Source organism: Octopus sinensis, linkage group LG10 (assembly GCF_006345805.1).
Source record: "Octopus sinensis linkage group LG10, ASM634580v1, whole genome shotgun sequence".
NCBI lineage: Eukaryota > Metazoa > Mollusca > Cephalopoda > Octopoda > Octopodidae > Octopus > Octopus sinensis.
In genome coordinates, this window is record NC_043006.1 from 27,169,743 (window position 1) to 27,185,748 (window position 16,006).

A 16,006-nucleotide genomic window follows, 5' to 3' on the forward strand; every position below is an offset into this window, starting at 1 on the left:
ATATGTAACAATTATTCAATAGCCAAGATAAAACTGAGTTTCAGATGCCGAGGTGGAAATCCACACCATCTCTTCGGTTATCTGGCCAGATAACCGAAGAGATGGTGTTGTGGATTTCCACCACGGCATCTGAAACTCAGAGTTTTATCTTGGCTATTGAATAATTGTCACATATTATTTTACAGATAAATTTCCTCTATTTACATAATATTGAGGTATCTTTTGTTATCTTACCATTTTTACCAGTATATATATATAGTAATATATGTGTAAAAAGGTTGAATTAGATTCGTCCTTTAGTTTCGAGGTTTCCAAAAAAGATTTCTAATACTTCATATTTTGCTGGTAGTTTACAGGCGTAAATTTGCAAATATGAAAATAATACTTGTATATGATGTGATGTGAATTTATGGAAAGAAATCCCATAAAACTCAACAATTTTGTTAAAAATGGAAAAGAGATGTTAAAATCTTCTCGTACAGAGATATAAAAATCATGCAAATTCATGATTGAATTAATTAAATTAATTATATATCACTGTACTCTTCAATGCAAGAAGTATAAATAAAATTTTTACAAAGGACTTGAGAAAGGAAATAGAATAGAATCTAGGAGATGTGAAAATATAAGTAAAAGAGGTTTCAGAGACGTTCCCTCTATAGATGAGTAAGGAGATTAGAAATTTTAACTCCAATTTTTACATAATGCCTACGCAAGTTTTTACCAAACTTGGTGTGCTGACTTAATGCAGTGCAGAAGCAGTATATCAAGCTGATACAACAAGTGTGAACACTGGGAAAAGAAATGGCATTGTCATTCAGTTGCAAAGACTGTTTGCTCAAAAGGGTTTGAGAGAACTGCAATTTATTGGTTGTCAGCATCATATCCTTGATAGTGTTCTTCATGTTGTAATGGTTAACGAACTTGGAGGAAAAAAATCATCTCCCAATATTGAACATACACTCATTCCAGAGCTTCTAAGTAATTATGAAAAGCTCCAGGCTAATTTCAACAATGGTGAAGAAAAGATTACTGAATCAGCAGGATGGTGAGATGACATGAAATTTCTATTTCATTTGACCAGAGTTTTCCATTTCTTTGAAGAAACCGGAACATTTCCTACTTTGAAGTTTCAAAAAATACCCAGCTTAAGTAATGCAAGATGGAATTCTTGAGCAATACTAGCTCTTTTGTCATTTATTCTTCTACCAGAGAAATAATTAATTTCATTAACTTAATAAACCAACATAAAGGCTATAATGAGAAGACTGTCTATAGAACTGATGTTCTTATAAGCATATAAAAGCCGAAATCCCACTTCTAGCATGTCTTTCCTTGCATGCTGACAACCTTGCAATGTTTTCAAATGGAATGGTTCCAGAAGTCTGAAAAATAACAGAAAGATATGGTCTTTTATTATCATTATCAAAGGAACAGAATTGTATTAAATTTCATTATCAAGGGATCCTCCACATAGTTATTATAATTGCTAGAAATAACAATGACACCCTACAAAAACAAAAAGATCACATTATATAAGGTGCAAGATACAGTATGTAAAAAAATGATAGCCTGGTAATGGATGGAACATCTTTCATCATAAGTCTACTGAACTGCTAAGTTATAGGAATGTAAACACCAACACTAGTTGTCAAGTGGCGGTTGGGGGGACAAACACAGATACCAAGAAACACACACACACATAATAGGTTTCTGTCTACCAAGTCCACTCACAAGGCTTTGCTTGGTCCGAGGCTATAGTAGAAGATACTTGCCCAAGGTACCATGCAATGGGACTGAACCTGGAGCCACATGGTTGCGAAACAAGCTTCTTACCACAGGCAGGTCTACACATGATACAAGGTGTCCAAAAGGTCTCTCCGCAGTAAATATTTAATGGTTTTTGGGCAATTCTTGTACACTGATCTTTTACTTGCTCCCTAGAAAAACGTCTGGCAGTGTTAAATCAGATGATCTTGGTGGCCAAAGTCCCTTTGAAATACTCCATTCACCAAAAAACTCTTGAAGTAGCTTCATGGTGATGCGCAGGATGAAAAAAATTCACTGTGAAGAGACTTTTTGAACACCCCGTTTTACATATATGTATCTCTCTTTTTTTTACTCTCTCTTTTACTTGTTTCGGTCATTTGACTGTGGCCATGCTGGAGCACCACCTTTTAGTTGAGCAAATCGACCCCAGGACTTATTCTTATGCAAGCCCAGTACTTATTCTATCGGTCTCTTTTGCTGAACCACTAAGTTATGGGGACGTAAACACACGAGCATCGGTTGTCAAGCGATGTTGGGGGGCGGGGAACAAACACAGATACACAAACATATACACATACACACACATATATATATATATATACGACGGCCTTCTTTCAGTTTCCGTCTACCAAATCCACTCACAAGGCTTTGGTCAGCCCGAGGCTATAGTAGAAGACACTTGCCCAAGGTGCCATGCAGTGGGACTGAACCCAGAACCATGTGGTTGGTAAGCAAGCTACTTACCACACAGCCACTCATATATATATATATATACATATTTTTTAATAATATATTATTATTATTAATATAAGGAAATTAATATCCAAATTCATCATAAAGATATACCTGTGTGAAAGAACTTATTATATTAAAAATATATATAAATAAATAAATATAAAAATATAAATATAATGTATAAAATAAATTTGATAATTTAAAAGTTTTGAATTAATTATTTAAGCGTCTTACGATTGTTTTGCAGAAGAGTTGTCCCTATAATGAAATCCTATATTGATAAGCATTTATAGACAACCCTTCTGCTCTTCAGAGATATAAAATATGAATATTGTATAATATATCGAATGATATATTAAAAAAATATGTATATATCGCTCGTATTAAATATATAAATACTTTAATAGTATTAATATTTTTATACACTGGAGCACTCAATATAAATTCAGTATATAATATTCTTATTGACTATATTTACCTAAAGATTTATATATATATATATATATATATATATAAACATAATTAAATAGGGTAATAAAAATGAATTATTACCAGTGACCTAGCACAAAAGACGAATTAGTCATTAGACTATATATTATTCATATAGAATACCCTATATTATTATGTTTAAATATTGCTTGATTAATTTGTTCGTAAATTTTTTACCGGCATCCTCTCTGTCGCCGGGTATGGTTTGCGTCTGCGCAGAGGTTTGAAAAGTTAGGATATACAAACTGTTAGAGCTACATGTGCTTCTAACAGTCAGTGCATCTAGGATTACGAAGGCATCCCACTGAAGAACCTGGCCTTGGCAAATATATTTTGTTTGTTTGCTAAAAATAGGTAGAAACCGTTGGTCTGGGATATAGTTGAGATGGTAAATGTTTTTAATTTTCATTCCTTTCATGAATTTATCCCTTTTTGTGTTCTAGCACAACATTTCCTTATTTGGAAGCCTTTTATTGTATTTATATATATGTATATATATATATATATATATATATATATATATACACACACACACATACACACATGTATATACACATACATATATCATCATCTTTTAGCATCTGTTTTCCATGCTGGCTTGGGTTGATTTAGTGATAGAAGCAAATAGGAAATAACAGTTACTGACCAAAAACAAATAAATAAATAACTAAACATTTTGTTACACAATGTAATTAGTAATTGGCTTGGAACTCACCGCTTAATAATTTCACATCCAGTGAATCCAGCAACCTCAGACCAAAATTTCTGATCTGATTTCAGCTTCATTAATTCAGTGTACTTTAACCCTGAAATAAAAAAAATAAATGTTACTACTAATGTAGTGTATTTCAAAGTCTTCTGGGTTTTGCTGCTTATTTCCTTTTTTCAATAATAAACGTCCAATGGAATAAGTTTTGCTTAAGCAATTGTTGTTGTTGTTGCTGATTAAGCCCAGGTCAGTTCTTATGAAGCAGATGAACAGTGAGTGGCAAATTGAGTCAAACAGACTAGAGAAGCAATTAGGAGGAAAAGATCAAACAAGAATCTAAATACAATCCAATTCGCCATAATGTATGGGCACACACACTTTTGACAAAAATCAAACAATTGGCAATTTAGGCTGATTAGTGATCCCTGCCATCAACTGTTTAGTACAGATCTGGTACCCCCCTATTTTGATTCAATAAAAGATAGTCTTTTGGGACAACAATTTGATGATACAGACATGATGAAGTAGGCATAAGAATGCAACCTTGAATTTTTTCTAAGAGGATTTGAGATTTGGGTTGAACAATGGTGCAACTACATTGCTTGTGATTGAGATTGTTGAGTAATACCTTTGTATAGAGGACAGACTACCAGCATGTACAATTTGAACAACCTCATCAACATCATCATTTAATGTTCATTTTCCATGCCAATAAATAAAAAGCTGAGCCCACTTATGAATTATTTTTGTTATAACTCTTGTGCATGCTAACCATTGCTCAAGAAATTACTAACTGGTCCCATAGAAGAAGAATTATATAACTTACAGGGAGAAGGAAAATCTATTATCAGAAAATTTGGAGAGGAATTTTTAATAGAGACTTGGTATCTCCATTACTTTATGTGATTGCATTGATTCCTTTGACAAACATACTGAAAAAAATTCAAACTTGCTTATAAGCTTGCTAAGACTAGGGAGAAAAATCCTCTGCTACATATGGATAACCTGAAACTACACTATAAATGAAAAAGACCTAGATTCTGTTTACAGTAAGAATATTTAGCATGGATATTGGTATGCAGTTTGGAGTGAATAAGTGAGGAGTTTTAATTACAGAGAGAGGTTGAAAGATTAAATCTGATAGTAAAAAGATACAATAGATTGCTCAAAGAGAATGAAAGAAAGAAGTATTTATGGTTGTTGCAGGATGATAAGTTAATGGAAAGGTGCTTGAAAAAAAAACTAAATAGAGGTAATATCAAAGCAATTAATGTGGACCATGCTGATATTGAGATACTCTGCTCCTGGACTAAGACATAGCTGCAGGAATTAGATAGAACAACTAGGAAGCTACTTACAATACACAACTGGCAACATACTAAAAGTAATATCATCAGGCTCTACATACCAGGAACGGATCAAAAGTTTGTTAATAACAGAAGATACCATCAATACTGCAATTTTCAGTTGTGGATAGTAAAAAAAAGAATATCTGCAGAAAGAAATATCAAAGAAGTCACTAAAACAAAGAATAAGAGAACAAATAGCTGGAAAGACAATCAACCCTATGGCCAATTCATGCAACAAACCAAGGTTGTTAGCAGTGAAGAATGCTGGTTGAGCAGTGAAGAATGCTGACAGAAGGAAACCTGAAACAAGAAACTGATTCTCTGATTACAACCACTCAGGGTAAACACATTAGAACAAATTTGAGAAAGATAGAGATTGATAAATCTCAGAGAGCAAACGTAGAATGTGGAGAAAAATGGATGAAAGTATTTCATAAGTGAGTGCAATAAACTAGCTCAAAATGAGTGTAAGTACAGGCATGACTATGTCAGTAAAAGGGTGCACAGGAATGTTAGCCAAGTTTGTGGATTCAAGGTGACAAAAAAGTGATATGAATACACAGTAGAGAGTGTGGTGGTAAATGATAATTACAAGATTTTATAATATTTCTCCAGAGAGACTGAAATAAGAAGACCAAATATGATTGTAGAAGACAGAAAGAACAGTGCAAGATCATAGAATTCGCAATACCATATGATGCTAGTAGAGTGAATATCAAGAAAAGTAAGAAATGCTAGGACTGAGCTAGAAAGATGAAGAGATTGTGGAAAACAAATATGATACTTGTTCCTGTGGTAATTGGTGTACTTTGTACAACACCCAAATTGCTACTTTGAACGATATTGGAACTGCTACCTTGAAGGATATTGGAATTGAGATATGCGTTGTCAACCTGCAGAAAAGTGGCATTCTGTATTCTTGAGATTTTATGAGACTTGTCACCAAACCTTAGGATAACATTGCTGCTAATAAAATTTGCAAGCAATAGCTTTTGAATGATGCTGATGATGGTGGTCATGGTGACAATAGTCAGCAGCAGTATCATCATTATTATCATCATACAAAAACGATCACATGTTAATTTAGTCAGCATAAATTGATCCTGAGGTTTAGAATATTATCATGAGATTTAAATTTCCACAAATCTTAATTCTTGCAGAATATAGGCTAGCACTTTCTACTGGTCGACAGTACAGTCCTTTTGAAAATATACCTTGGAGGCTGTTTCGCTTGAGATACACAGAACTTCTTTTATTATTCTCATCACCATAAATGCAGTTAGTCAGTGACTAGTAAACAATATTGCTCATCAAATAAGATATAGAAAAACTAAATATGGTTCTTCTGCTAAAATTTGAAAGTGGCATTGCAAAGAATCAAGCAAGTTATCAACTCAGTGTGTGTGTGTGTGCGTGCGTCTATGTGTGTGTGCATGCGTGTGTACGTGTGTGTGCAAGTGTGAAGTTCATAAATTTGGTGAGTCACCCATACCAACACCTACCTGAAATCTTCATGAATTCAATCAAACATTGGCTGAACCGACTACAGGTGTCTGGCTGGTGAAAGTGCTCAAGATGGTAGTAAAAGAATGTAATGTAGTTAACAAGAAGACATGCCATATCATATGATACTGGGCCAATGTGGGAAAATTCAAAGTTAGTCAGCTGAAAAATATAGAGTAAGTATGACATTAACTCACATTGAAAAAATGAACATGGAATGTTACAATTCACCAGTTGGCTCTCATAAGAATTTACATTATAAAATGGCTTTATTAGTTTAACATACACGTACACATGCATGTGAGTGTGTGTTTGTGTATGAATGTATATATATACACACATGCATAAATATATATAAGATACTTACATACACACACACACACACACACACATATATATATATATAATATATATATATATATATATATATATATATAATATATATATATATGTATGTGTGTGTGTGTATGGAAGCGCAATGGTCCAGTGGTTAGGGCAGCGGACTCATGGCTGTAGGATCGCGGTTTCGATTCCCAGACCAGGCGTGAGTGTTTATTGAGCGAAAACACCTAAAGCCCCATGAGGCTCCGGCAGGAGGTGGGTTGGCAATACCTGCTCTACTCTTTTGCCACATCTTTCTCTCACTCTTTCTTCTGTTGGCCAGCGGCGTGGCATCATTTGAAGGCAAAAACAATGTGAAGCGCATTGTGACCAGCGATGTGTAGCAACATCTGATAGCCTGGTCGGTCATGGTGATGGTGATATATATATATATATTACTCTTTACTTTCTCCCTTTTACTTGTCTCAGTCATTTGACTGCGGCCATGTAAGCCTAGTACTTATTCTATCGGTCTCTTTTGTTGAATCGCTAAGTTACGGGTATGTAAACACACCAGCATCGGTTGTCAAGCGATGTTGGGGGGACAAACACAGACACACAAACACATACACACACATACATATATACGACGGGCTTTTTTCAGTTTCTGTCTACCAAATCCACTCACAAGGCTTTGGTCGGCCTGAAGCTATAGTAGAAGACACTTGCCCAAGGTGCCATGCAGTGGGACTGAACCTGGAACCATGTGGTTGGTAAGCAAGCTACTTACCACACAGCCACTCCTGCACCTATATATATACTTATATATATATACATACGTACATATATGATATAAATGCAACAAACAGTAAAAAAGACAACAAATATAATAAGTATTAGATTAATGCTCTAATGAGAAGAGAGTCTTAACATTTTAACATTTTGAACATTAGTCCTTCATCAAAAGAAAGAGAAAAGAATAGAGTGAGTGAGAAAGTCATTTTGTGTAAGCAGATTGAGGAACTTCTGCAATTCACTCTGGATCAAAATTTAGTTCAACGGTTGCCATCTTAACAACTGTTAAAATGGCAACCTTTGAGCTGCATTTTCATCTCGGAAGTCTACAGGTGCAGAAGTGACGTCATGTTGTTTTTGGCAAGAAACTCACAAGTGAGGAGAGCTTGGTGACAGGGTGCATTTTCATCATGAGAAATCCAATTCTTCACAATCCACAGATCCAGTAACTTTCGCCAAATAGCTTCCCTCAAATGCTTCAAAATGTTGTAGTAGAACTCTCAATTGACAGTCTGGCCCTGAGGGATGAATTCTCAATGCACAGTGCTACTTTTCTAGGCATGATGTTCATAGCAAGTCTTCCAGATTGCTCATCCTCTTCCAGGGGCATCCTTCTGTTTTTGAAGTACCTGTACTACTCAAAACATAGCTTACAACCCATTGCGTCATCACTGTATGCTTGCCAAAGCATGTTCAATGTCTCTGTAGAAGGTTTCCCAAGTTTAATGCAAAATTTCATTTTGGCTCTTTGTTTCTGTCCATGACAAAGTCACGGGCTACAGCATACTCATGACCACAAAAACACAAATTTCATAACCTGTGAAGTAAACACAGCAATGTCACTTGGCACATTGCCTCATGAAGGGCACTGCTAGCTCTCACTGTGCATGCAACTGTGTGCTGCCATCTATTGGTGTGTTACAGAACTAGTCCAGGAACTTTTTGATACGAGGTAAAGAAGAAAAATATAAAACAGAAAATAGGCAGGCAGTTAGTAACCCTATGGGCATGCAGCTGTATGGTGGGAGATAAGAAGGGAGGAGAGATGGATATTTATGTGCGAGAATAAGAGTGTTTCTGTGTTTGAAAGTGGGAATATGGTTGGGTGGAGTGCTATAGGGATTTTGTTGGGTGGGTGTATTTGTGAAGATGTTTACAAGTGTGAAGTATAGTGGTGTAGAACAGGGAAGTGTGAGGTACTGGTGTGTGTGTGTCTGCATAAACACACACACACATTTGAATCAAGTATACATGGTTAATCTGGCAGCTGTGATTCATATCAACTCTTCTGTTTTTCTTCAGCTGTCTGTCTCTGAAACAAACTTAAACATTTTAATTTTCTTCTCTCCTCATCCTGCATTTTAGAATTTCTTTCTTTTTTTTTTCTTTGAAGACTGTATTTTGTGACTGAGAATCATGTTAATCTATATTAATAAAAGCGAAATTCTGTCTGTCTGCCTGGAACCCCTGTATCTCAATCTGCCTTTGTTCTACATAGACATACTATACCTTTTTGGAATCAGGATGATCCCAGGATTGAAAATCTGCCCTTCATTTAGTTCTCGAACATCCAGCATTGGGATCTGATTTAAAAGCATTTGGGTTGCTAGTTCTAGCAGGTTGCTATTTCTTAACTGATTCACGCCATTTTGTTTGACATTTATCAGAGATCAAGGGGGAGGTAAATGACATTCGTTTTGTAACTTTCACGTTGAGATATAAACTTTGAGGACAAATTGGCTAACAGTTGGAATTCAACTTAGGACTGGAACAATAGAATGATTGCATTACAGAATTAATTCTCATCCGTCCTTAACCTCTGATCAAACACCACCGGGGTTTATAGTCATTATAGATGTATTATAGTCATGCTATTTAGCTGTCTTTAGTTTTGGGCTGCAGGCCCAATTAGCCCTCTGCAGGAGCTAGCTTAAAAGTCCGCATAGAGTGTGGCTTATAAGCTAGTTCTGTATAAATTTATTGTTTCAAAAAGTTGGAGTTCTTATCAAAGCACACCATAAAACTTTTTTTGTTTTTGTTTTAGATGATTTCTTTGGATTTACACGAATCTTATCTAGTAGATTACAATGATATTTAAAAAATATTTTTCAAGTTTCATTTATTTTAAAATGTGTTCAAACTGCTGTTACAGCTGTCTCCTTCAATCTGGAATAAGAAAAGTTGTCAGGACAGGAAGAGCATTTGATTATAAAGCATTTGCCTCAAAAAAACTCTATTTGACCCAAACAAACAAGGCAAAGTGGTTTTTTAAAATGAAGATTATAATACACACACATGCGCACACACACGCACGCACACACACACACACACACACACACACACACACACACACACACACACACACACACAAGGTGCATTCCAGATGTTTTAGGATCTTTTTTTTTTTAAGTGGGGCAGTGATAGTTGTCCTAGATTACTGTAATTTTAGTGTATCATTACTATACACCTAATAAGCTGTCCTTATTCCAGATTGAAGGAGACAGCTGTAACAGCAGTTTGAACACATCATGTTAAAACACTGCTTGCCACTGTTGACTAGTTCATGGAATGTAACTGGAATGTCAATAAAGTTTTGTGTTAAACTTGGTGAAAATACTACAGAAACTTATGAATTGTCGAATTAATTTGCATGAACTGAGCATGTTTTTTCATTGGCACAAGAGGCCAAGCAAAGCAAGTCAACTAGGATGCCTATGATGTTTCATTTTTCAACTGAAAGGGTATCATCTATACTATTATATGTCCTGGATACCTTCACTTTGGAGAACTTACATGATGCTGTCACAGCAAGGCTGAAGTGCTACAACAAATGTATTGAAGTCAGAGGATCCTACTTTGAAGGAGATTAGAGTTTTGTACTTCTTTGAAATAGGTGCAGGAGTGGCTGTGTGGTAAGTAGCTTGCTTACCAACCACGTGGCATCTTAGGCAAGGGTCTTCTGCTATAGCCCCGGGCCGACCAATGCCTTGTGAGTGGATTTGGTAGATGGAAACTGAAAGAAGCCTGTCGTATATATGTATATATATATATATATGTATGTGTGTGTATATGTTTGTGTGTTTGTCTGTGTTTGTCCCCCTAGCATTGCTTGACAACCGATGCTGGTGTGTTTACGTCCCCATCACTTAGCGGTTCGGCAAAAGAGACCGATAGAATAAGTATTGGGCTTACAAAGTATAAGTCCCGGGGTCGATTTGCTCGACTAAAGGCGGTGCTCCAGGATGGCCACAGTCAAATGACTGAAACAAGTAAAAGAGTAAAAGAGAGTCTCTCTTGAAAAAGTCCCAAAACTTCTGGTATTCACTTTGTATATTAAAAATGAGTGTTGGAATAACCATAAAACAACAAACACTGACTAAAGAAAGGATTCAGTATGTGTTTAGAGTCAAATATTAAACCCCCACCACCACCACCACCATACACACACACATACACACAACAATGTTCCAGGATAGCAAGACCCAAATGCCTGAAAACAAAAACAAAAAAAAAAGTATAATATTTACATAAGCATTATTTGAAGAGGTGAAATAAATGGAATCCAATTGGAGATTTCCATGAATCAAGCATTCCTTGGTAAAATGGAAAACATTCTTCATGTCTTTCACTGCTGTTGACACAATGGGTTTCTCATTCACTCTTTTAAGGGTTTCTTCTATGATATGGTCTTCTTCAATTAATCTGTTGTTTTTTTGGAATGGTGCCACAAATGTAAGCTGTTCCACAATGTCTTGGCAATGTTGTGTTCTGTAGAAAGAAATCAGAAAGGTCACTATAATACAGTTAGGGAGCATTCAAAAAGCTAAATAAAAATAATTATGTAGCAAGTGAAAAGAAAAATCATATTGTTTCCATTTTACCAGCAAATACAGGAGACAATTCCAAATATGTTCCAATTTTATTTTGATCTCATTATCATATATTCATTTTCAGTGAATAAATAACTTAAAATAAAGAATAAAGTTAAATTCAAAACAGAATATGAGGTCTGATCAAAAAGTACTGGGACTGGTGCCATAAAAAAAAAAAAATTACAACGCATATGAATTCAGTATTTAATCTCCTTTGAAGTAGTCCCCTTCTGAAGCCACACACTTAATCTAGCATCATTTCCATTGATGGAAGCATTCCTGAAACTCCTTTTATGGGATAGTGAATAGCTACCTCATTGCATTCTCTTGGGTTTTCTTCATGTCATTAAATTTTGTTCCTTTCAAGTGGGATTCTTTCCAAGCTTTGGTTTTGGGGTCATAGGCATAGACCCATGATTTGATACCTATTATGACCCTTTTCAAAAAGTTTTTGTCTTCCTTGACACAATGAGATCCTGCACAGTTGAAACCCAATATTTTTGAGATGACCACATTCTGCACATATCACTTCCAAGCACTGCTATAAATAACAAGTGAGTGAGAATGTTATACCTTAGTGTGCATGTGCAACAGAGTTCAAGGTCGATATTTTGGTTTGTTTCCAAATGTCTTATTATTTCTGAAAATGATTGTGCCTAGTGGACTTAATGTTCATCCAGCTCCCTACCCTATGACATACAGTCTCCTATCCAAAGTATGGCCACATTAGACACAGGGAAATTATGTGATACATATAAAAGTAAAAAAAAAAAGTGCATCTTAACATGCCAGCAAATATGTCTTTTGTTGTATCTTCATCTAAAACCTGTTGCTATGAACACTTTCTAGAATATAATTTGTGTATATCATCATCGTCATCATCATCATTATCATCATTTTATGTCCATTTTCTATGTTAGCATGGGTTTGACAGTTTCAGAGAGCTGCACCAAGCTCCAGTTGCCTATTTTGGCTTGGTTTCTATGGCTGGATGCCCTTCCTAATGTCAACCACTTTAAAGAGCGTACTGAGTGTCTTTTATATGTCACCAGCACAGATCATATCCAGCACTGGATATGATCAGAATTTCATGTAGCTTGATGTGTCCTCTCAAGCACAGCAAGTCACCAGAAGTCTTGGTCACTTGTCATTGCCTCTATAAACAATTATTCATATACATGCACAAGCTCATGTATGTATATTTATAAATGCATACAAATCTAGAAACATATATGTGTAAATGCATGAATGTGTGTGAGTGTATATTTATATATATAAAACTCTGTCTGTCTGTGTGCATCACTAAAACTTGAGAATTATCCAACAGATTTCATTAAAATTTTAGACAGGCTTTACTTAGTGTCCATACAATGTCATGGGCCAAAAACATTTTCAGCTTCTTACCTAATGCAAGCCTGGTACAATCTCTCATCTCTTACACTGTTTCCATATTACGTGTCAAAAATGCAACATCTCGATTAATACTTTCACTATTATATGATTTCAATGTCAATTACTTTCCTTATGTATCTATATATATATATTAGTTTCATACCTATTACTTTCAATTTGTATTTATATACATGTTTGTATATGTATGTATGTATATATATATATATATATATATATATATATATAATATATATATATATATGAATCATGAACAAAATAGAATTTCATAAGTCTTTTAACACTTTCCAACAGAAACTGAAAAAAGATATCAAATACATAAAGAATTCCCCAAAAAATGTAGAAAACAGTACATATTCCCAACTCCTACACAACAACATTATTAATAATTACACTAAAGCTAGGGCACAAATTTATAACGAAATTAATAAAGAAGCTAGCATCATCAATGCTAGATGTAAATTTAATATAAAGAGGCCTTTATAGCTATTAAAGACCATAAAAAGAACTTTCTATCTAATCCTAAATGTAAGCTTATTAGCCCAGCTAAATCAGAAATTGGTATTATTAGTAAAGAAATTTTAGGAAAAATCAATGCAAAAGTCAGAAATGTTACTAGGTTACTCAATGGTCCAATAGTATAGAAGTCATTGACTGGTTTAAAGCCATTAGGAATAAGAATAAAGTCAGATTTATGCAATTCAATATTGCCGATTTCTATGCCTCTATCTCTAAGGAACTGCTAGATAAAGCCCTCACCTTCAGAAGCGAATTTATAGAAATTAGTACACAAGATAAGGACATAATCTTCCCTGCTAGAAAGACTTTATTCTTCAGTGAGAATGCAAAGTGGGTCAAGACTACTGATACAGAGGGTGCTTTCGATGTGAGCATGGGGTTATATGATGGAGCAAGCATATGTGATCTCATTGGACTATTCCTACTCGATACATTGGGCAAGACTTTTCCTAAAGTATATTTCACCATTTACAAAGATGATGCCCTAGCTTTAACCACAAATGCCAATGGACCATCACAAGATCAGTTTAGGAAGGACATTATCCAAATGATGAAACTTTTGGTCTTAGCATAACTACAGATACCAACCTGATGGTTGCCAATTTCCTAGATGTATCCTTAGATTTAAATAAGAATATTTACAAACTTTATAGGAAGCCCAACGATAGACTTAGTTATATTAATGTAGGTTCCTGCCATCCCCCCATAGTATTTAAAAATTTAGTTAAAAACATTAGCAAAAGAATTTCTAGCCTCTCCTCCAATAGGGACATTTTTAATAGCATTGCCCCAGTATATAATAATGCTCTAAAAGATAGTGAGTTTAGTGAGGAAATAACCTATACACCTGTTACCAGTCCAATAATAAAGAAAAGGAAACATAGGAATAGGAAAACTATCTGGTTCACACACCCCTAATTCCCTGAAGTGACCTTTAAGATAGGTAAATATTTCTTATCGCTTATAGAGACATTTTCCAGTCAATCATAGTTACAGAAAGCTCTTCAATAGACATAACTTAAAAATCAGTTTTAGCTCAACTACTAATTTTAAAAATATAATCGCACACGACACACAAAAACAACCTCTCCTACCCATGGATTACACTGGACTCTCCCATTGATGAGAAATCACTCCAATACACCATGATGTTTGAACCTTTTGAGCTTTTCTAAACTTTTGTACTTTCTGCTTTTTCCTATTGTCGTTTCTCTTAATCCGTACTTGTTACCTTGCTTCTCTCTCCCTCCCTTTCTTTTTCCCTTTTGTCTTCTCTTCTTCCTTTCTTCCCCTTTCTCTTTATTTCTTCCTTCTTCCTCCTTCTCCCTCTCTTGTTTTTATTTTTTTGTCTCCTCCCACCTCTTGTATTTTTTCTCCTTAAGCCATTTGCATTTTTTCTTCTCATGCCTTTTGCATTTTTCTCCCTACATATTTTGAAATTTTCCCCCTCACATCTTTATTACCTTTCTCTCCCCGTCTCTTTTTCCTTTTTGCTCCTTTCTCTCTCTTTTCTTCTCATTTTTCAATCATGCCTGATTACAAACCTTTCCTCCTCAACCTTCACCACTGCCTAAAAAACTACCTTTCCATACCTCCTTTCCACTGCTTTCAACCTTCTATTAACCTTTCCCTACTAATTTTCAAAAAACATGCTTCTGCAGTTACCTTTCATTTCTCGGTTGCTGCCTTCATCACTGTCTCATCCCTAAAGGTTTCCGCCTCCAGTTCCACCCCACTCTCCACTCTGCTTCAACCATCCTACCCATACACCGCACTACATCCTATCGCCTTATGCACGCCACCATTCGTTCTAATCTCTCCAAAATACACACCATCGACCGCCTTCTCCCTCTGGCTTTTTCCATGTTCTTCTCCTCTCAATAGCCGTCCCATGCTAACACTACTTTACATTACATAATTTATTTAAATCATCTCTTTCATCAATTTCTCACTTACACCAAACAATGTAAACTCCACTCACTCCTCCATTCCATCACACCCGATGCCACTATCCCAAATCCTCCCTTACACCTCTCCCCCTGGTATGTTCCCCCACCCTCACCAAACCCCCAGTCACTCCCAACCTCCACCCACATACCCCCTCCCAGCCATCTACCCTTTGACCACCTCTCCTACTCCTGTCCCATCCACCTCTTCTCCACTTCAGTGTGTTGTTACCATCCCTCCAGATCTTCCCCTCTCTGAGGTGGAGCACTCCCTCCTCAGTAGGGGTCACCACTACTTTATTATCTCCCCTTCTTCTTTGCTTTCCTGTGTGACCCCTTTGTCCAGCATTTGCCATGATAGATCGCTAGCCACTATACTTTTTCTATTTTCTCTCCCTGTCTATTTCTGTGTTCCTTTTCATCAAAGAGCATAGGCTTAAAACGTAAAAGACTTTCTCACTTCCTGAGCATTAAACTAATACATGTTTGTTGTTTACACACCCGTGTTTGTCTTTTGTGTTTTTGTAAATTCTCACTATATGTATATATTTATATTTTTGCATATATGTATATATATAAATATATATA

The 16,006-nt window shown here is 35.5% G+C and overlaps 1 protein-coding gene across 2 annotated transcripts in view; it reads right to left on the reverse strand.

Annotated features, from left to right (window-relative positions):
• Positions 1–510: 510 nt before the first annotated feature.
• LOC115216774 (methylthioribose kinase) overlaps positions 511–16,006 on the reverse strand; it is a 42,768-nt gene continuing 27,272 nt past the window's right edge. The window contains exons 5-8 of one of the 2 annotated variants that reach the window (XM_036506430.1): positions 11,199–11,439; positions 6,555–6,717; positions 3,710–3,800; positions 511–1,385 (exon numbers count right to left, since the gene is read on the reverse strand). In XM_036506430.1, the coding sequence (XP_036362323.1) occupies positions 1,235–1,385; positions 3,710–3,800; positions 6,555–6,717; positions 11,199–11,439 (646 nt within the window). In that variant the 3' untranslated portion in view covers positions 511–1,234. The remainder of the gene's footprint in view (positions 1,386–3,709; positions 3,801–6,554; positions 6,718–11,198; positions 11,440–16,006) is intronic. The other variant, XM_029786344.2, reaches the window with a different exon arrangement.